Source organism: Physella acuta, unplaced genomic scaffold (assembly GCF_028476545.2).
Source record: "Physella acuta isolate Inbredline_101_S28 unplaced genomic scaffold, ASM2847654v3 ptg000197l, whole genome shotgun sequence".
Classification (NCBI taxonomy): domain Eukaryota; kingdom Metazoa; phylum Mollusca; class Gastropoda; family Physidae; genus Physella; species Physella acuta.
In genome coordinates, this window is record NW_026731716.1 from 951,388 (window position 1) to 976,254 (window position 24,867).

The 24,867-nt window shown below is 36.6% G+C and overlaps 1 protein-coding gene across 3 annotated transcripts in view; it reads left to right on the forward strand.

Annotated features, from left to right (window-relative positions):
• The window catches only part of LOC131937012 (glucose dehydrogenase [FAD, quinone]-like), a 53,568-nt gene that overhangs the window by 10,367 nt on the left and 18,334 nt on the right, over positions 1-24,867 (forward strand). Inside the window, exons 12-13 of one of the 3 annotated variants that reach the window (XR_009386137.1) lie at positions 15,087-15,257; positions 20,577-20,599. Coding sequence is in view for 2 of the 3 variants with exons in the window: in XM_059294191.1 (XP_059150174.1) it covers positions 15,087-15,103 (17 nt within the window). In the remaining variant the exon portion in view is untranslated. Of the gene's footprint in view, positions 1-15,086; positions 15,322-20,576; positions 20,600-24,867 lie in introns of those variants that run through there. The other 2 variants (XM_059294191.1, XM_059294190.1) reach the window with 2 other exon arrangements.

The following is a 24,867-nucleotide window of genomic DNA, read 5'->3' on the forward strand; positions in this document are numbered from 1 at the left end:
CTATTTTTAAAAGTTTAAGTAATGAAAAATCATATTTTTATCCCGAGTTTTCATCCCCCGAAGTGTTATATAAGAATATTCGAGAAAGTTTAGGGGAGATCACCCCCGGTATATTTAATATGTGATATACCCAATTTTATAATGACTAAATGTGATCTTTTAAAGGTAATTTTTTAAAACTGTACCATGACTATATCTATCAAGGTTAAATAAGTTATATTGTAGAATCTTTTTTTAAATATGTATGTCTAAGATTGTGTACGATTGTTTAAGTAGGATCATATAAGGTGGTGATGTGTGAAAAGATATGTGTGTTTACAAAAATACTAAAAAAGTCAAATTCGTAAAATTTATTTTTAGAAAGACAAAATAATAATAAGAATTATATATCTTAGTATTAATAATAATTGCTACATTTATTAGATCAATTAGACAAATTAATAAATGGTATCATATTCAAATCAACCTATCTTTTGAGTGTAGTGCCATAGTTTGAGCACCAGGTCGTTCTAAGATCATTCTTTCAAACAGTCAACTCACACATATTTATACAACACAGAAAACATTTTTAAATTTTTAAACTTTTATTTCACTTAAAAAATTGAAGCATAGAAAAATATATTGATAAAACATTCTAAAGATACATCCTTGTAGCAGTTTTATAGTCAGCAACCAAGTTTTTAAAATGTCCTTTGCTGATGTTGGAGACTCATGGTGTAGGGTCATGGTGAGCCTAGGTGTTGATTCACAGATGGAAGAGTTACTGTTTTAGTCTGGTGGGTGTATGGGATGGCTTGTACTTCAAGTAAAATTTTAGTAACCTTTGCTGTTAGGGCCATGCATTGGATGGCCAAGGTTATTCATACTGGGATGGCCAGTGAGTGAGCCATATTGAGGCTGAATGTATGGGGCCATCTGAGGTTGATGGCCTGGAAAAAACTGAGAGGGTCCCACATTTTGAGATCCTCCATCATGACGTAATGTGTTGACAGGTACATGGGGGCCTACAGTTTGAGATCTGTCAATGTTTGAGGGTCTCAAATGTTGTTGTGGGACACCACACACGTCCCCAGCTGCCCGAGGGTAGGGGACATAGAATACTTTGGTCTCACTGGGGCCAGTCACGTGATATTGATGATAGAATGGCGCCATCTTCTGGTCAAGATGTGACGTCATCTGCTTGAATGTTGGGTCGATGTATGGTGCTGGCATTGTGGTGCTGGTCATCTGATGGCCAGTTCCATGAGGTGTGGTAGTGGTCATCTGATGGCCAGTTCCATGAGGTGTGGTAGTGGTCATCTGATGGCCAGTTCTATGAGGTGTGGTAGTGGTCATCTGATGGCCAGTTCCATGAGGTGTGGTAGTGTTCATCTGATGGCCAGTTCCATGAGATGTAGTGGTCATCTGATGGCCAGTTCCATGAGGTGTAGTGGTCATCTGATGGCCAGTTCCATGAGGTGTAGTGGTCATCTGATGGCCAGTTCCATGAGGTGTAGTGGTCATCTGATGGGCAGTTCTATGAGGTGGAATGTTACAGTTCAGTACCTCCATAGGATTGTCTGACTGCAGAATTCGGAGACGTTGGGCCTCTGTTAGGGGGAGACCATTGTTGAAGAAGGACAGGTAGTTGAAGATTGAAGGGTAAAGGTCAATGACTGAGTTCATGACGTTACGTTTACTGCCCAATCTGTGTCCATTGTTTGGGTTGAGTGGTACCAGTGTTTCCATTTTATCAAAAGCGTTTCTTACCTTCTGTTGTCTGGCTCGCTCCTACAAGGACAGAAACAAAAAAAAGTTATTTTAATTAATTAAATTGTAGCAGTCTATCTTCATAAGTTTTTCCATTCCTTATTTTGTCTATTTTAAAATGGTTTCATTTATATCTAATGCTTAGGCCTATATTTATACAATAGGCCTATTTACTAATATTTTTCGTTTATTTGCTAATATAGGTTTGGTTATTTTTGTATCTGGTTGTTTTGTGAACTTAATTAATGTTCTGTAGGTCTTTTAAGATTGTAGATATAATTAATGTTTTGTAGATGAGGGCGGGGCTAATGATAATTTAGTGCTAATGTAATACATTAAGTATGTGTAAAGACATGAGTATAGGCTTACACATTGTACAATTAAAATCCTTCTTTAATTATTCTTTAATTAATCTTGCTAATACATTTGGATGATCTAAATAGAGCGACTTGAATTTAACGCAATAAAGATAAGATACATTCAAATAAACGTAGAAAAATGCGAACATACCTGGGCGTTGACTTTTTGTCTTTTTCTCTCAGCCTCCTGATCCTCTAAAGGTGTGCCTCGTCTTTTACGTGAGACAGGTACATTGGCAGGTGGGATGTTAGGCCTGGGATTTGGCTCCATGTTCAACACCCGGTCAAAGACTCGCAGTGCCGTCTGGGATGAAATCAACACAAAGTCTAGATCAACAGACGGTGTGGTGAGATAACGTTCAAATGGTCCTAGACTTGATCTCTCAGTGTCCAATGACTTAAGACGTGTGAGACTGACCACCAAACTGACCAGTGTTTTAAGGGGCGACACCTCGCTGACCACTCCTCCCATTGGCTGGTAGAGAACAAAAGGTTCGTTAGCTCAGTCAGCAACAGGTCAAACGGCGTTAGTGTCGCGGTACTGGTACACCTGATCACGTGATCTAACCCAACTCGCCGATTGGTCCAAACTCTCGTCCCCTTGCGACAGAGGGGGCGTGGCCATCAGACCGGAAATGTAAATGTTTTTTCAAGTGTCAAATGTTTTGTTTATATTCATTTGGTACACAAGTTAAATATTTTTACAATCAAAATAAACGTTATTTAGTGACTAAGTTTATTATTTGGTCAAGTATGTTTAAAGCCCTTACCCTAATTAGAACACATTTAAAGTTATTTTATGAAAACTATCAAAAATATCAGAACTCGAGCTCTTCACGACTGAACAAAATAAATTAACCTCGTCATGTGGATGTAGCAGTAAGTAGATGTCGTAGGAAAAACAAGTGTCCAAATTATTATTCCTGTCTTTGTTTCAATCAAGACTTCTAAATTACACCATTAATTGCATTTTGTTATTTAAACGATATGGCTCACTGGTAGCCAGTAAAACGTGTAGACGTGTATAACATCTGTACACCTGACCTGGTGTACAAACTGGACAATTACCTACCAGGATTTGAAACTCTCTTTCGACCCCCGGGCCTACTGTCCCCACCCTAAGACCAAAAAAAACAAACTTTAAAACAATGAAATAAGGGGAAGAACCAATTATCCTAATATAGACATTATTTTAAACCTCAAATTTTTAATCATTTGGAAGCGATTCTCCAACATTTGGAGACACACTTCGAGACACGCGGACAAACACACACACACACACGGTATAAACAGATTCAAGAAACAAAGGATTTGGGGGGGGGGGAGTCCGGCGTGGCTTTACCAGGACTGACCTTCACCCTTACGGGACACAAGAGGCGATCAAACCAATCACGTGGGTGACATCAGATAGGGGCTCTATTTATGTGTGTTCTTCTTGGATGTTCGCCGACAAATGCCGCTAGCCACTGGAGTCAGGGCTAGCCTAGCCATTCAATGATATAAACCGAATTGAATCAATAGGTTCTTTTTTTAGGCGGCACTTTCTTGTAGTAGTTTTTATGCAAATAATTAGTTATGAGCAATTATTAGAAAAACCAAATTGGCCCAATGAGGAAATCCCTCTATTACGTTGTAAAAATCTCTAAATTGTATAAATAATGCAAGTAAAACAAACTGTTTTTTTGATTATTTAAATATAAAGTTTCGTGTCCTAACCTAGTTAAGGTATTACGATTACAAGACAAAACAATACAATACGATTACAATACAACCTCTACTATCAGTTGAGAAACGAGAAAGTAAAAAATAAATAAAAATCACCAGCAATCTCCTACTAGCAAAACACAAAATAAAATGCTTACATCTAAACGGCACAAATTATAAAACATAACTAACTAACTAAGAAAGATTCAAAAACATATAACTAAAATTGTGATATAACTAAACATAAACCTTAACAAATTCACTCGTAAAATAAACGAAAAAGGAGCTGTAGAAAAATTCAAGTAATAAAAATAACAAAGAAACTGAGCAATAACAAACGAAATGCAATCTTATGACTGAACGCGAATTCACTAAAACAAATTTGTAAGAATGCACTTTGGAAATTTAAATGCCAAAGAAAATTAAATTCTAAAACATTTTAATTAGATCCTAAATCGAAGCGAATGGTTATTGGGAAACATGGACTCGAACAATTACATTTTTATATTATAGTAATTTATAGCTGTAAAAAAAAACTTCCTTAACAATACACGTTAAAGAATTCTCTTTTCGCCGTTTTGTGATGACTATCGTTTTTTTTTTATTTGTTTTTTTTATGCTACTTAACTTTTAATTAAAGGCTTTTGTTAGGTTCGCTCACAGTGTTTCTTCCAGACTTTTTTCTCCGGGGTGCACTTGAAATTTTCGGGGGGGGGGGGGGGGACGGACGGACGGAATCAAATTTCCGGGGGGGGGGGGAGGGCGGACATTGTTAATAGTATATTTTTTCTATATAAATTCCATTTCGTTTGGGGTGGGGGGGGGGGGGGGGGGGCTGGCGGTAGACTTTTCTTCGTGCGGGGGGGGGGGGGGGGGAACGACCCCTCTACGAAGAGATGCCTTGAAAAAACTCTGTTCGCTAAATATGTGTGTCGCTCAGCAAACTTACAACATCAATTTAACCCACTTATATTTCTTAGAGTTCACAAACTTTGCGCAGTGGGAGTTAGCTGACGACAATGCAAGAATATCTAATTTTTAAAGTAGCTAGCTGTTATTAGATAAACTATTTAATTTAAATATTACTTTACAATACTATTTTTTTTAAATTACTAAATAATAGGACATTTATCAATTTAAAACAACCACTTTCGATCGCTTAATTAAAGGGAAGTGGAGTGTGAACTATGTTTGTCACAGTTGGCTGAGTTCATGCCCTGTCATCCACAACGAACTAAATAAAAGATGATAAGTTTTACAACACATCGTTTTGTTGTTGATTTGTCAATACAATACAATTCTTTTTATATTTTATGTGAAAATTATTTATTTAGGCAATTTGACTGATTATAAAATATTCATATTTGTCGTTTGTGCTATTTATATAATTGATTATTTTTACATAGACTGTGGAGAAATGGTGGCTAACCGCCAATCAGCCTACTCTTGGTATTTTTGTGTTTGTTTGGATGGCGTGGGTGGGGGATTAGGAATTTTGAACAAACAAAAACAAAAGCGGGGTAAAAATATTTTGAGAGGTCAAATTCACTGATCGCGGCACTTAAACAATACACTAATCAGGTGGGGGGGGGGGGGGGGACGAATGCGACGGTTGCTGTAACGAACTGACCAGTGTTATAATGGGTGACACCTCGCTCCTCCCATTGGCTGGTAGAGAACAAAAGGTTTGTTAGCTCAGTCAGCAACAGGTCAGAGCGTTAGTGACGCGGCACTAGTACACCTGATCACGTGATCCGCCCCAACTCGTTGATTGGTTGAGATTCTAAAGTGGACGAAGTAGGCGTGGCCATCAAACCGGAAATGTAAATGATTTTCAAGCGTCAAATGTTTTGTTTACACGTTTTTTGTACTCAAGATAAATATTTTTGCGGTCAATACAAAAGGCTGTAACGATTTAGGGTTAACGTTTGGTTTAGTTTGTTATTGAGTTTTTAAGCCCTTACCCTAATGACAACGCATTGAAAAGGATTAACTAGACATGGCTTAGTTTATAGATTGTGTGAGCAAAAAAAAACGAACTTCACAATCTAACAATGTTTCAAAACAACACATTTTAACAACAAATCCAGATCACATTAAAAATAAACAAGACATTATATGATAAATTGTCGATGCAAAATAATCTTTATATCATTTTTATAGGCCCTATAGTACAGAATACAAACAGTACTAATTATGATTTGATACTTAGTACTGTTTGTATTCTGTACTATAGGGCCTATAAAAATGATAAAATTATGATTTGATACTTAAAGGCAAATGTGTTCAGAGTTTCTTACAGGTATACCCCCTCCTCCCGAAGAACGGATATCGTTCCTCCCAACCCCCCAAACAATATAAAATCTGTACATTTTCTAACTAAAGCCAAACATAATTAAAACATATTTGTTTCAATTTATGTGTTAACATCTGTAACAGACTCTATTTTTGGGTATGATTTATTATATTGTATTTAGCATGAAGTTGTATACATATTCATGATTCATATTATCTAGTCAAAACAGTACGATTTTCTAGAAATAAATTATTTATCTAATACTGTTTTATAGTAACTTAGGTCAGAATATAATATTTTAAAAGCTAATTGTTGAACAAATTGGTTAAAATAATATGCAACTTCAATGAACATTGAACATTATATTTAATTAGATATATTTTTTATTTACACCCATTATTATAATTAAATAAGCAATTTTGTAAAACTATAATCAAAGTATCTGTCCAATAAAATGTGTAATGTGTTTGTGTATGGGTAGGGAGGGGAGGCGGTGTCACCCGTGTGATCAATGACCCTTTGATCAGACAATGGGTCAACGTGGTGTCTACGTCATAGCCAGATGACTGTGTGGACTACTGGTGCGTGACCACAGTGACCACGTGACCCACCTCCTATATAAGGAGAGCTACCTGCTGATATGAGTCTACCTTGATTTCTATCAGCCCGTGCTGAAAGCTTATCAAAACCTCTACCACTAAAGTTATTACAAAAAAAAAAAAACTACTAAAGTTATTTTTAAAAAGCTACTAAAGTTATCAATAGTCCCTGACATGGAAGACATTCATACAACAGGACATTTTTCTCATGATGGGAACATGAGACACACACAGAAAAGAAAACACCAGCCGAGGAATTTCAATTCAGACAACAAGAGGCAGAATTTTAACTTGCAGGTGGGTTTAAAGCTAATTAATTATTTTCATATTACTGGGGCTGATGCAGAAAATTTAAAATTAATTATATAATAATAATCAACATTTGTCTTTGAAAGCACGTCGTAAATTGATCTTGTTCTAGTTCGACATTAACAAAAGAGTTGATATAATGTTGAAGACTTGGTAGTAGATTTTAAAGTGCTGTGAGGAAAGCATATGTTACCATATAAAATTGGAACCACAAAAATAAGAAAATGCAAGTCTTTTTATAATAAACACTTAACCCTACAATAGTTCTTTGTTGTTCGTGAAGACATGACTAGTTCTATTGTACTCTCTTTCATGCTAAATTTTAATGGGACTTGCGGAATTGGAAGATTTCGTATGTTAAATCTGTATTGTTTTAAATTTTTACAAGAATGTGAGCATATTTAAAAGTTGTAAATACATTTTTCATAAAAATAGGCCTGTTAAAAACCTAAATAATTAGTTAATTTTAAGTAAGGCGTAGACAAAAGTAGATAGTGACCCCAGCTTACAACTGAAAGAAGTTTACGACTGTGTTTTCTCGTTATACTCAGCATGTCTTCTGTACAACATACAAAGTATTTTTAGTGTGGTAAATGTTGAATTTCGTAGTTTAAAACTTTAAAATTATCAGTTTAACAGTAAGTTTTTTTCTGCTGCAGGCGAACTCATGTTTCCAGAACAATCAAAATAAATTTGTTGAAAATCTAAGAGGACGTGCAAACGTTTCCAGACCTTGTCAAGATTCTTTTAGATTCTCCAGATTTCCACCTCACAACTTCACACCTAACAGAACAAACGACAGCAGACATCATATACCCCAAATAAAGTAAGTTGTGCCAATACATCTACAGAATTAATTTGTACCAATATATCTATAGCATTTAGTTGTACAAATATATCTACAGCATTAAGTTGTTCCAATATATCAGCAGCATTTTATGTCTTCTACTCACAATATAGTTTTAAAACTTTTTTACTTTTCGAATACATTCCTGATATAATATTTTAAAAATCAAAATATTAAACATAAATTTTTCTTACTTGTTTTTTCCCCAGTAACTTTATTCCCAGAGGAAACCTCGAGCCACATTATAACCTAATTCGTCCACATGGGTCAGTACAGGGGTCAGTACAGGGGTCAGTGCATGGGTCACATGCTCAATTTCACGAGAAGAAAAACTGGCCCAAACTAGTCTGTCCACCTCCCCCATCTTGTGCTGGTGTTTCTGGGCTAAGACACCCACATCCTACAGAAGGTGTCTCAGATGTCTCTAAATATCGACCGCTGCCACCTCCACCACCCAACACTCGCACAGTCTGGTGTGACGTCACTGGCTACATGATGTACTCACCCTGTACTGACACAAACAGCTATGGCAGTCACGACTCACGTGATACATTGTCAGTTACAGAGAAATATGAATCCATTGGATATGTGGATACTGCAGGCGAACACACAGAGGACAGTGGATACATGCAGAACCCTAACATTGGATCCATCCACAATCCTAACATTGGATCCATCAATAATCCTAACAGTGGATATATAAACAGTTTCACCAGATCAGAATCCAGTGATGAATCCCCATGCTACCAGACAGGCATTACATCTAAAAATATCAAGAAAGTTGCCAATCATTCTTCAAGTCAATCACCAACTGAGTCAGTCGAGAAAGTTGCCCATCATTCTTCAAGTCAATCACTTACTGAGTCAGTCAAGAAAGTTTCCCATCATTCTTCAAGTCAATCACTTACTGAGTCAGTCAAGAAAGTTTCCCATCATTCTTCAAGTCAATCACTTACTGAGTCAGTCAAGAAAGTTTCCCATCATTCTTCAAGTCAATCACACACTGAGTCAGTCAAGAAAGTTGTCCATCATTCTTCAAGTCAATCACCCACTGATTCAAGTAATATCTCAATCTAGGAGATCGAGTTATTTTATTTTGCTTGAAATATAAGACGATTAAAATGTGCATTTGGCGTAATAATACTTTCCATATCTGTGCATTTAGCTATGTTTGTATAACAAAAGAACAACACATCTGTGAAATGTAAATATATGTGTAACGTTAAATGATAGCTTAATCGTTTCGCTGAGATGATAGCTAAATAAATGCTGTTGCATATCTACTTACTTTAGCTTATAGCTTATAGTTTATTTTATTTTTTGTGTAAATGTTTTCCTGTATTTTTAATGAATTTATTGAAGACGTGTAATATATTTTCTATTTATGAAATAAAATTAAAATATCAGTAAATATTGTGTTTCTTTATTTCTTCATTTTTAAATTCATAAAAACATATTTCAACGTTCAAATTAAAATTCTTTAGCTGGAAGACAATGATTTAAGTTGGTAAAGTTGTAAAACTGCAAATTAAAGTTCTTTAGCTGAAAGTTAGATGACTTAAGTTGGTAAAGTTGTAGAACTGCTAAGATCGGTGACAAATCTGTGCGGGAACAGCTGGTAGCACGAGAACTCGTTACGGTAGTCACGTGATCCTCCAGGAAAGTAAACATAGTGTCAATGGCTACCAGTAGCTACAATAACATGACAACCAATGTTCCCTCTAAGGGCCAAGAGTGTGTGTGCAAAAAATATGATGTGTGCGCGGTGCTAAAAATGACTTGGGCAAGTTAATATGTATTTTTAGTCTCGCAATTAAGCATAATAATGAAGGCATGCATTTTGATACATTAATAGTATAACGTGTGTGACTAATGAAACGTATGCAATTAAATGGAGATACGAATACCATCAAAATTTAAAAAAAACAACTAATAAAAACTTTCAGAGTTATACTTAGACAACAAGTTATATGGTCGACTTACTATGTTAAAGTAAGACAGTCATATGGTAATAATGCTAATACCATAACGGTTATACAAACACAATAGTTTAACATATGCAACATTTAATAAAGCTGACTTAAAAACAAATATTAGCTAACCTTTCAGGGGTATTTATTGCAATTTCTCGCGTCTAACCTTGCATTGCTTCCACACCTTATATGCTTTGTTTAAATCCACATCCTCTCCAGCATTTAGATATAATTTAATTTGCATTAGATTCTCCAAATGTGTGGCTTCAAGTCTATTTCGTGCTTGCACTTTTATTATGTTAATAAGGCTAAAACCTTGTTCGTAATCAGCACTGCATGCTTGGTACAATAATGTCACTTAACTTTGCAAGTGAGCTAAATTGTTCTTTGTTTTGACAAATCTTGCATATTCAGACATATAATTTACAGAAACAGATTTGAGTTTTTCACTTTATTGAAATTTGAAGTCGTTGTATTGGGTGGTAATTAACTGATCATTTGTTGTACGTAACCCGTCTTTGTACTTTACGCCCAGTTCTTTGATATCTTTGACGCCGAACTCAAATGCACATTTTTTTTTAAACCTGTAGCATAAAAAAAAGATGACAAAAACTGCAGTTCATCTCCTGGAAACCTAACATTTAAATGTTCGCAGACTGATTGTATGTACTGTGTGGTTTGCCTTGTGTCGATTCTTTCGTTTAACTCACACTTTTCTTGGCTTTAATGTTCAGTGTAGTGCTTTGTTATAGCGGTCTCCAGAGCTAAGGTATCACTTACAGTAAGCTGTAATTAGTTATTCCACTAAAAACGGTTTTGTAGAATACAGAATAGACTGGACAAAATTTAAAATAAAGGATTAGCATTTTATGTACTGTTATGCCATCAACTATAAGTGTGTGGAATGATGCTGCTCGAAGTTCTGTCAGTATGTTCTTTACAACAACTTCGTTGATTACGTGAACAAACTCAAAGGCGTATTTCTTACTTCGCCAACTGTCTGAGATAGAAACATACTTCCCCATGTGATTATGAATCAGTTGTACCGACAGCATCGAGGCGTTCATCCTTATGGTAAGAAAAACATTATCCGTTAGGATTCGAACTTGATCCTCGTTTGAACGCTGGCGCTCGTTTTGCTCAATTAGTTTTCCTCGCTCAGTGTAAGTTTCAACCAGCAGACGTTTAAGGTCAGTTCCATGTGAGCTGTTGTACGAAATCGCAACATTTCCTACGTAAACACGAGACAATAAATGACGTTTACAGTAGTCAAGCTTCCATGATTGCCAGAGCTTTCCTGTGACCAATTCGTTGCTCTTGTTGGTTTTGTTACAAGTAGTAGCAGCACAGAACTTACACTTCAGTCGAATCTAATCTGAATATAGATGCTTTCTAATTCAACGGAAACATTCTTTGATCTGGTGTATCGGTTGTTACTTTAACTTTGAGCCATTCCAGTTGAAACGAATCTATCGCTTTTTTTTTGGTGCCACATTGTTGTACTGCTTGTTACTCACATTTTTCTTTTCAACATTTTCAAATAGCATAGAGTAGTAAACTTTTATTCCTTATTTACCAAACCAGTTTGTTATCACTGAAACAGTTCGATCCAGGTGCACGTAATAATCCCAAGAATTGGATATATAGTGTATAAATCCTTAAACCAAACAGAACAAAAACACTTCCACCTTTAGTAAAGTAGATTTTGCATCTGACTTGGGTAAACCGTCATAGTATCTGGAGGTGGGTGGGGGTTTGGGAGATGGGGGAGGGCAGTGACAATAGAAAATAAAACCTTGCATGGTCAGCTAGTAGCCGCTATACCTTTCCGCTACGGTCAGTTTTGGGGTAAACCATTAAATCAAGCAGAGGGAGGGTCACCGAGACATCACATCGGAACCCGCCCCGCTCAATTTAGAGTTAAGTCATTAACTGGACCTGTGGTATGACAACCGAGGTCACCCCCTCCCCCAAGTCAATGATACCCCTTGGTTTCTGTTTATGTCCCAAAACACAATGACTGTTCCTTTAACAAAACAGGTACTAAAAATGTCGCTTCATTCAAACCGCTGGCCACAATTTTTTTAGTGAATCAGGCTCGCCCGACGTTCTGATAATCTGTGCGCGGGGTCAGAAAATGTCTGCGCGGCACATTTGAAAGTACTGCGCGGCCGCGCAGCCGCGCAGCTTAGAGGGAACACTGATGACAACAACATCAAAGTGGGACCAACGGCTACACCAACAAATCGGGCTGATTGTCCGCCTGGTGTCAAAACGTGCAGGTAAAAAAATATTTGGTCAAGTTCACTGGACCACATCAGCCACAGAAATATCACCTGCCCGTCCATCTACCGAATAAATAAAACCATCAATCTCTAGTTTGTCAACAAAACGTCATCAATGGACCGTAACGATCGCCTGTTTGTCAAACTAAAATAAAAATTAAATTTCGCCACGTTGTCTTCTCTGATTGGCCAACTTGGCCACGCCAGTGCAGTAAGAGAGACGACTCGTATCTTAACATTTCTCCTGCGTGTTCTCCAGACTCAGCTACCAGATTTTTCCAACTGTTCTGTCTGACGGAAAACACGAGACAACCACAGACAACCACATCTTATCAGACAACCACCTGCCTAGCAGATATGACAACCCCTGTCTAGCAGATATGACAACCCCTGTCTAGCAGATATGACAACCCCTGTCTAGCAGATATGACAACCCCTGTCTAGCAGATATGACAACCCCTGTCTAACAGATATTACAACCCCTGTCTAGCTAAACGGACAATCTTTTGCCTACCAGATCGAGTCAGACAATCACTAATTCTTTTTTAGGTTGAAATATGCAGCTTGTGTAATGGGAATATTTGGGCCCAAACCTATATATATATATATATATATATATATATATATATATATATATATATATATATATATATATAACAAGAAATTCCTAGGAACTTTAGCATTAGAGTTCATACAGATTAGAATCCATCAAGTCCGGAGTTACTAAACAATTTTTTTCATTACTTTCTTTTTTCTAAATGACAATGCTTTTTTTTTTTTAAATTCACGTGCAAGATTAAATGTTAAATTATTTTAATAAACAATTATCAGTTTTGTTTGTAATGATTAGACTTGTGAATAAATCACAGGAGTAAAACTTGTATCGACGTGTTTTAAGAAAGGTCATCTACCTCATCAAGAGGTATAGAATAATGATCGTTTGCTCATTTGCTTACAATTCGCATTTCAAATCAGCTTACCATATTTTTCATCTTTTAGCCTCGAATTGTGCCAATTAAAATAAACCGGGAGTGATCTCCCCTAAACTTTCTCGAATATTCTTATATAAAACAACAGGGGATGGGAACTCGGGATATAGTTATGATTTTTAATCCATTTTAAATACTTAAACTTTTTAAAAATAAACCGGGAGTGATCTCCCATAAACTTTCTCGAATATTCTTACATAACTTGGAATGTAGACATGATTTTTAATTACTTAAACTTTTAAAAATAGAATAGAATCTCATAGAAAAAAAAATTGCGCACCAAACAAACGCCGAAACAAAATGTGCAAAATAGTGCGCAATATTATTAGTACTTTATAAATTTACTTGCGTTTTTTGAGAAATCGGAAATAGCGTAAATTAGTACTTCCGGTCAATGAAAATTACTCAAAATTTGATAGAAGGTAGAGAATTAGATCTATTACTTACATGTGAAATTTAATTTATCTATCCGAAATAGTACTCAAGTTATAGGCTTTTGAAAAATTCAAAGTAGAAAAAGTACCACTTCCGGTTATCGTAAATCGCTCAAAAGTTGATACGGATCAACGATTTTGATAAAATACTTATATATGAAATTTCATCAACCTAGCTGTAACGGTACTCAAGTTATCGTGTTTACACACACACAGACACGCAGACACACACACACAGAGACATACGGACAAGATTGCAAAATTATGTTTTTCCGTATCAGTGAGGTGTAAAACGTCGAGATTTGTAAAAGTCTCGATTTTTTTTTTGCACGATTACAATACTTTTTCTATACTACGTATATACGAGAAAGTAAAAATGCGAGGCATTTGAGATGTACATTACTAAGCAGAATACCGTTTAAAATGTATTATTTGAGTATGGGGGATTCCTTCCTTTTTTTTGGAAGTGATCAAAAAGTTAAACTGTAATCTGGAAATGTTGTTTTCTTAGTAAATTGTGGTCATTTGTTATATTTAACCGCGTATAATTGTTCCCCTTTTGATTATTCTTTCGATTTGTACATATCAATTTAACTTTAACATATAATTTGCCATTATGTAAAGTATTACCAACCTACCAGTGTAAAATATGTTGTAATTTGTTTTATGGTAAATAAAAGTTTATTAAAAAAGTTTAGGGGAGATCACTCCCGCTTTATTTTTTTATTTAAATATGTCTAATTCTCTTTCTTACAATGATAGCTACCCCCGTCTTAAACACCCACTGCCTATCTGTACTACCTGTCTTAAATCACACCCTGACTGTTTCTTAATACTATCATTTACATTCCATTTTAACACCTACTTAAACACCTGCAACCCGTCCATTAAAACTATCAGCAACCCATCCAATACAATCCCCATCAACCCATCCTCTACAATCCCCATCAACCCATCCTCTACAATCCCCATCAACCCATCCAGTGCAATCCCCATCAACCCATCCAATACAACCACCATCAAACCATCCAATAAAACTACAGACATCCCTATCAAACATTTACAGCGCATCTCTCAACAGGAATCTATCCTGACACCTTGATAAGTGTGTGACAGATACCATTATGTTTACAAGGACATGTTTACTAGACCAAACACCTGTCACGTGACTTTAACCAGGTGCTAGTGAATGTTGGTAGCTCCTGTTTAACAGTGTTGATCTTAATATTAAGCCAGTGTGTTAGTTTAACAGTGGTTAGTTGAAATTTACAGTTATTTCTACAGTGTTTAATACTATATATGTGTTGTAGATATTGTCTGCCACTATAAATGTGGGAGAGGTTGAAATGGTGGTCTGCCCCTGATCATGTCTGCTGCCCTCTCACCAATCATGATTGTGGGGGCGTTGGTGTTGGCAGACACCAACGCCCCCACAATCATGATTGGTGAGAGGGCAGCAGACATGATCAGGGCAGACCACCACCTCAACCTCTCCCACATTTATAGCAGCAGACATGATCAAGGGCAGACCATTACCTCAACCTCTCCCACATTTATAGCAGACAACACCTCAACCTCTGCTACATTTATAGCAGTAGATACGATCAAGGGCAGAACACCAATACAACCAGTTGAACATTTATATTGGCAGACATGATCAGGGGCAGACCACTAGCAACCTAATCTCAATGTATACCCCTTTATATGAACAAGGTGGGGAGATCAGCATTAAAACTACTGAAACAAGCATGAATACAACCTGCTATGTAACGTAATCATGTTTAATCAGCAGGAAAAAAACGAATGTTGGGCATAGGAAATTTATAGTATTCTTTTAAAACCGTTAAAATAAAATAAACGATTATATACCTACTTTATTGATGTACATGTTTTTCGTAGCTTTTTTCCGATTATTTAGACATCTTCTTCCTCTGCCTTCTTAATTCTAGGGTGGAACAACATTACGTGTCTGCTTGTTATGTGCCATTTGTTGACTCCATTTTTTGCCAGCGTTTCTTTGTGGATTTGCTTCCATAGCCTTTGTCCAACCAAAAATTAATTACAAGGCAGCAGTGGTTGCCCCCACCTTTCGAGCCTCATAAGCCCGGGAGTTCGAACTCGGGACTTTTCGGTACTGAGTTTAGCCGACCCGACAAACGCCAACCTCCTCAGTAGACATTTAAATATAGTTTGCATATTTCTCCGATTTCTCCGATTTCTGACATCGTAAAAACAGATTTAAAAAATCAATTGTATAGCCCGAGTTGCCATCCCGGTAGTGTTATATAAAAATACTAGCCGTCCCGGCCAGGCCCTGCTCTGGCTTCTGTGAAAAACCTTTCTGTTAAAGACCATTACCTGTGTGTTTAGTAATTATCATAAACCCGACATTGCCCACCCAAACCACAACCAACCAAAACAACAAAATGCAAACATAACGCTAACACAATTACAAATACAAACGAAAACAAAAACCTAACAACAAACCCAACCACAACCACAAACACCAATACAAACACAAAGAAAAAACAAACAAAAAAGCAAACGAAAACAAAAACCTAACGACAAACCCAACCACAACCACAAACATCAATACGAACACAAAGAAAAAAACAAACGAAAAAGAAAACGAAAACAAACCAAATCCAAACGCAAAACCAACCACAAACACAAACCCAAAGAAAAAAACACAAACGAAAAAGCACACGAAAACAAACCAAATCCAAACGCAAAACCAACCACAAACACAAATACAAACACAAACCCAAAGAAAAAAAACACAATCGAAAACGAAAAAAGAAAGAACAAAAACGAACCAAATCAAAACGCAACCACTAAAGCAAACCCAACCTAAACACAATGAAAACACAAACGCGAACATAAACGCAAAGTGCTCACAGTCTAGCCCGGGGCAGAATCGTCTGTTTCAGCTTAATAAACGACTATAGTACCCCAACTTATTCATAGTCTTTTTGCACTCACTTAAACGAACGTAGGTGCCAAACCAAACCAAATAAACAATTATAATACTCCAAGCTTAACCGTAAAATACCTACAACATTAAAATTTGCACTTGATCAATCCCCGCTAATTATGTAATTATTTTTTTCCCCACACCAAAACAAAGTAATAAAAAGTAAATTCTTTTCCACTAATGCTATGTTTTATAAAGGGAAGTAATTGTGTTTTACTAATTTATCAAAGGGAAGTAAGTGCTAAAGGACAAAATATAAATAATTTTCAGACATAATTAGAATTTTTCTAATTTTTAAAAAATTGTGTTTAATGAACATGCCGACAATTATTATTATCAGTTCGAAAAATGAAAATTATTTCCCAATACTTTCAATAGTAATTTTTTAACTCATAAATTTAGACTATGAGCACCATAATAGTCTAACCCTTAAATCCATAGAAGTATGTCAACGACAAACACACTTATTACATACAGAATTGAGCTTTAAATATTAGATTCGAGAAAGTTTAGGGGAGATGTATTATCTAATTACATTTCAATCAACATTAATTTGACTCCCACCCCTCAACCCCCATGTCCCCACTTTGTTTCGCACCATTTAAAATTTGTCATTCAGTTTCCTATTGAAAAATAGAAACACACGAACTCACACGCTGTATGTAGAACATCACAGCGTTCAGGTCACGCAACATTGCTCCTGATGTGTGGGCCACCGCACCCACTCAATCCCCACCCCCTTTCAACCCATGCCGCTATGACCCCGCCCACCGCACCGATACAGTACAACATTCTGACATAATGGCACAGTTTTTTGTAAATTTTATTATTCTATCAATTGTTTATGCTGTCAGTCAGGACAAGTTCCTTTATTTTATACATTTGTTGTTTACACATGTATCACCTTTTTTACATAAATAGGTAATGGTTTCCCTTAATAAACCTTCTCGTATATTCTTATGGAACAGTAAGCTCATTCCTGTCTCAAATTTTTAATTCGCCTCCCCCCTCCCCCCCACCACTTCTCGTTAAATTTTCAAGTGGCACCACCCTCCCTCGTAGAAATATCTGAAAGATTCCATCTTAAGTCTGATCTTTTCGTGTGTTATGCTGCTAAACCTCTGATATTACCACAATTTACCCATCGAGGTTTCAAGAAAAAGTGGCAGGCCCTAAGGAAAAATATCGATGAGCCAACAGGAACAGTGCAGAAATAATAATTAGATTTATCTTTTACTTTCTCGTATATAGGAAGTAGCCTATAGAGAAAGTCTTGTAATCGTGCAAAAATGAAAATAGATATTTTTGCAAATCTCGACGTTTTACACCCCCCCCCCCCCCCCACCCCGAGTTGGAAAAACTCGCTATTCGCTATTTCCGATTTCTCAAAAACACGCAGGTGAATTTATAAAATACTAATAATATACCGCACTATTATACACATTTTGCTTCTCGTTCACTTGGTCCGCAATTCTTTTTTCTTTGCGATTCTATTCTATTTTTAAAAGTTTAAGTAATAAAAAATCATATTTTTATACCGTGTTTTCATCCCCCGAAGTGTTATATAAGAATATTCGAGAAAGTTTAGGGGAGATCACCACCGGTATATTTAATATGTGATATACCCAATTTTATAATGACTAAATGTGATCTTTTAAAGGTAATTTTTTAAAACTGTACCATGACTATATCTATCAAGGTTAAATAAGTTATATTGAAGAATCTTTTTTTAAATTAGTATGTCTAAGATTGCGTATGATTGTTTAAGTAGGATCATATAAGGTGGTGATGTGTGAAAAGATATGTGTGTTTACAAAAATACTAAAAATGTCAAATTCGTAAAATTTATTTTTAGAAAGACAAAATAATAATAAGAATTATATATCTTAGTGTTAATAATAATTGCTACATTTATTAGATCAATTAGACAAATTAATAAATGGTATCATATTCAAATCAACCTATCTTTTGAGTGTAGTGTCATAGTTTGAGCACCAGCTCGTTATAAGATCATTCTTTCAAACGGTTAACTCACACATATTTATACAACACAGAAAACATTTTTAAAATTTTAAAACTTTTATTTCACTTAAAAAATTGAAGCATAGAATAATATGATAAAACTTTCTAAAGATACATCCTTGTAGCAGTTTTATAGTCAGCAACCAAGTTTTCAAAATGTCCTTTGCTGATGTTGGAGACTCATGGTGTAGGGTCATGGTGAGCCTAGGTGTTGATTCACAAATGGAAGAGTTACTGTTTTAGTCTGGTGGGTGTATGGGCTGGCTTGTACTTCAAGTAAAATGTCAGTAACCTTTTCTAGCAGGGCCATGCATTGGATGGCCAAGGTTATTCATACTGGGATGGCCAGTGAGTGAGCCATATTGAGGCTGAATGTTTGGGGCCATCTGAGGTTGATGGCCTGGAAAATACTGAGAGGGTCCCACATTTTGAGATCCTCCATCATGACGTAATGTGTTGACAGGTACATGGGGGCCTACAGTTTGAGATCTGTCGATGTTTGAGGGTCTCAAATGTTGTTGTGGGACCCCACACACGTCCCCAGCTGCCCGAGAGTAGGGGACATAGAATACTTTGGTCTCACTGGGGCCAGTCACGTGATATTGATGATAGAATGGCGCCATCTTCTGGTCAAGATGTGACTTCATCTGCTTGAATGTTGGGTCGATGTATGGTGCTGGCATTGTGGTGCTGGTCATCTGATGGCCAGTTCCATGTGGTGTGGTAGTGGTTATCTGATGGCCAGTTCCATGAGGTGTAGTGGTCATCTGATGGCAAGTTCCATGAGGTGTAGTGGTCATCTGATGGCCAGTTCCATGAGGTGTAGTGGTCATCTGATGGCCAGTTCCATGAGGTGTAGTGGTCATCTGATGGCCAGTTCCATGAGGTGTGGTAGTGGTTATCTGATGGCCAGTTCTATGAGGTGTGGTAGTGGTCATCTGATGGCAAGTTCCATGAAGTGTAGTGGTCATCTGATGGCCAGTTCTATGACGTGTGGTAGTGGTCATCTGATGGCCAGTTCCATGAGGTGTAGGGGTCATCTGATGGCCAGTTCCATGAGGTGTGGTAGTGGTCATCTGATAGCCAGTTCTATGAGGTGTGGTAGTGGTCATCTGATGGCCAGTTCCATGAGGTGTAGGGGTCATCTGATGGCCAGTTCTATGAGGTGTGGTAGTGGTCATCTGATGGCCAGTTCCATGAGGTGTGGTAGTGGTCATCTGATGGCCAGTTCTATGAGGTGTGGTAGTGGTCATCTGATGGCCAGTTCCATGAGGTGGAATGTTACAGTTCAGTACCTCCATAGGATTGTCTGACTGCAGAATTCGGAGACGTTGGGCCTCTGTTAGGGGGAGACCATTGTTGAAGAAGGACAGGTAGTTGAAGATTGAAGGGTAAAGGTCAATGACAGAGTTCATGACGTTACGTTTACTGCCCAATCTGTGTCCATTGTTTGGGTTGAGTGGTACCAGTGTTTCCATTTTATCAAAAGCGTTTCTTATCTTCTGTTGTCTGGCTCGCTCCTACAAGGACAGAAACAAAAAAAAGTTATTTTAATTAATTAAATTGTAGCAGTCAATCTTAATAAGTTTTTCCATTCCTTAATTGTCAATTTTAAAATGGTTTCATTTATATCTAATGCTTAGGCCTATTTATACAATAGGCCTATTTACTAATATTTTTCGTTTATTTGCTAATATAGGTTTGGTTATTTTTGTATCTGGTTGTTTTGTGAACTTAATTAATGTTTTGTAGGTCTTTTAAGATTGTAGATATAATTAATGTTTTGTAGATGAGGGCGGGGCTAATGATAATTTAGTGCTAATGTAATACATTAAGTATGTGTAAAGACATGAGTATAGGCTTACACATTGTACAATTAAAAATCCTTTAATTAGTCTTTAATTAATCTTGCTAATACATTTGGATGATCTAAATAGAGCGACTTGAATTTAACGCAATAAAGATAAGATACATTCAAATAAACGTAGAAAAATGCGAACATACCTGGGCGTTGACTTTTTGTCTTTTTCTCTCAGCCTCCTGATCCTCTAAAGGTGTGCCTCGTCTTTTACGTGGGACAGGTACATTGGCAGGTGGGATGTTAGGCCTGGGATTTGGCTCCATGTTCAACACCTGGTCAAAGACTCGCGGTACCGTCTGGGATGAAATCAACACAAAGTCTAGATCAACAGACGGTGTGGCGAGACAACGTTCAAATGGTCCTAGACTTGATCTCTCAGTGTCCAATGACTTGAGACGTGTGAGACTGACCACTAAACTGACCAGTGTTATAAGGGGCGACACCTCGCTGACCACTCCTCCCATTGGCTGGTAGAGAACAAAAGGTTCGTTAGCTTAGTCAGCAACAGGTCAAGCGGCGTTAGTGTCGCGGTACTGGTACACCTGATCACGTGATCTAACCCAACTCGCCGATTGGTCCAAACTCTCGTCCCCTTGCGACGGAGGGGGCGTGGCCATCAGACCGGAAATGTAAATGTTTTTTCAAGTGTCAAATGTTTTGTTTATATTCATTTGGTACACAAGTTAAATATTTTTACAATCAAAATAAACGTCAATTAGTGACTAAGTTTATTATTTGGTCAAGTATGTTCAAAGCCCTCACCCTAATTAGAACACATTTAAAGTTATTTTATGAAAACTATCAAAAATATCAGAACTCGAGCTCTTCATGACTGAACAAAATAAATTAACCTCGTCATGTGGATGTAGCAGTAAGTAGATGTCGTAGGAAAAACAAGTGTCCAAATTATTATTCCTGTCTTTGTTTCAATCAAGACTTCTAAATTACACCATTAATTGCATTTTGTTATTTAAACGATAAGGCTCACTGGTAGCCAGTAAAACGTGTAGACGTGTATAACATCTGTACACCTGACCTGGTGTACAAACTGGACAATTACCTGCCAGGATTTGAAACTCTCTTTCGACCCCCGGGCCTACTGTCCCCACCCTAAGACCAAAAAAAAAAAAAACTTTAAAACAATGAAATAAGGGGAAGAACCAATTATCCTAATATAGACATTATTTTAAACCTCAAATTTTCAATCATTTGGAAGCGATTCTCCAACATTTGGAGACACACTTCGAGACACGCGGACAAACACACACACACACACGGTATAAACAGATTCAAGAAACAAAGGATTTGGTGGGGGGGGGGGAGTCCGGCGTGGCTTTACCAGGACTGACCTTCACCATTATAGTGACACAAGAGGCGATCAAATCAATCACGTCGGCGACATCAGATAGGGGCTCTATTTATGTGTGGTCTTCTTGGATGTTCGCCGACAAATGCCTCTGGTCACTGGAGTCAGGGCTAGCCTAGCCATACAATCACATAAACCGAATTGAATCAAAAGGTCCTTTTTTTAAGCGTCACTTACTCGTATTAGTTTTTATGCAAATAATTAGTTATGAACATTAATTAGAAAAACCAAATTGGCCCAATGACGATATCCCTATTACGTTGTAAAAATCTCTAAATTGTAGGGCCTATAAATAATGCTAGTAAAACAAACTGTTTTGTTGATTATTTAAATATAAAGTTTCGTAACCTAACCTAGTTAAGGTATTACGATTACAAGACAAAACAATACAATACGATTACAATACAACCTCTACTATCAGTTGAGAAACGAGAAAGTAAAAAATAAATAAAAATCACCAGCAATCTCCGACTAGCAAAACACGAAATAAAATGGTTACATCTAAACGGCACAAATTATAAAACATAACCAACTAACTAAGAAAGCTTCAAAAACATATAACTAAAATTGTGATATAACTAAACATAAACCTTAACAAATGCACTCGTAAAATAAACGAAAAAGGAGCTGTAGAAAAATTCAAGTAATAAAAATAACAAAGAAACTGAGCAATAACAAACGAAATGCAATCTTATGACTGAACGCGAATTCACTAAAACAAATTTGTAAGAATGCACTTTGGAAATTTAAATGCCAAAGAAAATTAAATTCTAAAACATTTTAATTAGTTCCTAAATCGGGGGGGGGGGGGGGGGGTGACGGAATCAAATTTCCGGGGGGGGGGGGAGGGCGGACATTGTTAATAGTATATTTTTTCTATATAAATTCCATTTCGTTGGGGGGGGGGGGGGGGGCTGGCGGTAGACTTTTTTTCGTGCGGGGGGGACGACCCCTCTACGAAGAGATGCCTTGAAAAAACTCTGTTCGCTAAATATGTGTGTCTCTCAGCAAACTTACAATATCAATTTAACCCACTTACATTTCTTAGAGTTGACAAACTTTGCGCAGTGGGGGTTATCTGACGACAATGCAAGAATATCTAATTTTTAAAATAGCTAGCTATTATTAGATAAACTATTTTATTTAAACATTACTTTACAATACTATTTTTTTTTAAATTACTAAATAATAGGACATTTATCAATTTAAAACAACCACTTTTGATCGCTTAATTAAAGGGAAGTGGAGTGTGAACTATGTTTGTCACAGTTGGCTGAGTTCATGCCCTGTAATCCACAACGAACTAAATAAAAGATGATAAGTTTTACAACACATCGTTTTGTTGTTGTTGTTGATTTGTCAATACAATACAATTCTTTTTATATTTTATGTGAAAATTATTTATTTAGGCCATTTGACTGATTATAAAATATTCATATTTGTCGTTTGTGCTATTTATATAATTGATTATTTTTACATAGACTGTGGAGAAATGGTTGCTATAACGCCAATCAGCCTACTCTTGGTATTTTTGTGTTTGTTTGGATGGCGTGGGTGGGGGATTAGGAGTTTTGAACAAACAAAAACAAAAGCGGGGTAAAAATATTTTGAGAGGTCAAATTCACTGATCGCGGCACTTAAACAATACACTAATCAGGTGGGGGGGGGGGGGGGGGACGGGGGGACGGATGCGACGGTTGCTGGCTGCCGTGTAACGTAGTGACCAGAGTTATAACGGGTGACACCTCGCTCCTCCCATTGGCTGGTAGAGAACAAAAGGTTTGTTTGCTCAGTCAGCAACAGGTCAGAGCGTTAGTGACGCGGCACTAGTACACCTGATCACGTGATCCGCCCCAACTCGTTGATTGGTTGAGATTCTAAAGTAGACGAAGTAGGCGTGGCCATCAAACCGGAAATGTAAATGATTCTCAAGCGTCAAATGTTTTGTTGACACGTATTTTGTACTCAAGATAAATATTTTTGCGGTCAATACAAAAGGCTGTAACGATTTAGGGTTAACGTTTGGTTTAGTTTGTTATTGAGTTTTTAAGCCCTTACCCTAATGACAACGCATTGAAAAGGATTAACTAGACATGGCTTAGTTTATAGATTATGTGAGCAAAAAAAAAACCAACTTCACAATCTAACAATATGTTTCAAAACAACACATTTTAACAACAAATCCAGATCACATTAAAAATAAACAAGACATTATATGATAAATTGTCGATGCAAAATAATCTTTATATCATTTTTATAGGCCCTATAGTACAGAATACAAACGGTACTAATTATGATTTGATACTTAAAGGCAAATGTGTTCAGAGTTTCTTACAGGTATACCCCCTCCTCCCGAAGAATGGATATCGTTCCTCCCAACCCCCCAAACAATATAAAATCTGTACATTTTCTAACTAAAGCCAAACATAATTAAAACATATTTGTTTCAATTTATGTGTTAACATCTTTAACAGACTCTATTTGTGGGTATGATTTATTATATTGTATTTAGCATAAAGTTGTATAAATATTCATGATCCATATTATCTAGTCAAAACAGTACGATTTTCTAGAAATAAATTATTTATCTAATATTGTTTTATAGTAACTTAGGTCAGAATATAATATTTTAAAAGCTAATTGTTGAACAAATTGGTTAAAATAATATGCAACTTCAATGAACATTGAACGTTATATTTAATTAGATATATTTTTTTATTTACACCCATTATTATAATTAAATAAGCTGTTTTGTAAAACTATAATCAAAGTATCTGTCCAATAAAATGTGTAATGTGTTTGTGTATGGGTAGGGAGGGGAGGCGGTGTCACCCGTGTGATCAATGACCCTTTGATCAGACAATGGGTCAACGTGGTGTTTACGTCATAGCCAGATGACTGTGTGGACTACTGGTGCGTGACCACAGTGACCACGTGACCCACCTCCTATATAAAGAGAGCTACCTGCTGATATGAGTCTACCTTGATTTCTATCAGCCCGTGCTGAAAGCTTATCAAAACCTCTACCACTAAAGTTATTACAAAAAAACAAGTACTAAAGTTATTTTTAAAAACTACTAAAGTTATCAATAGTCCCTGT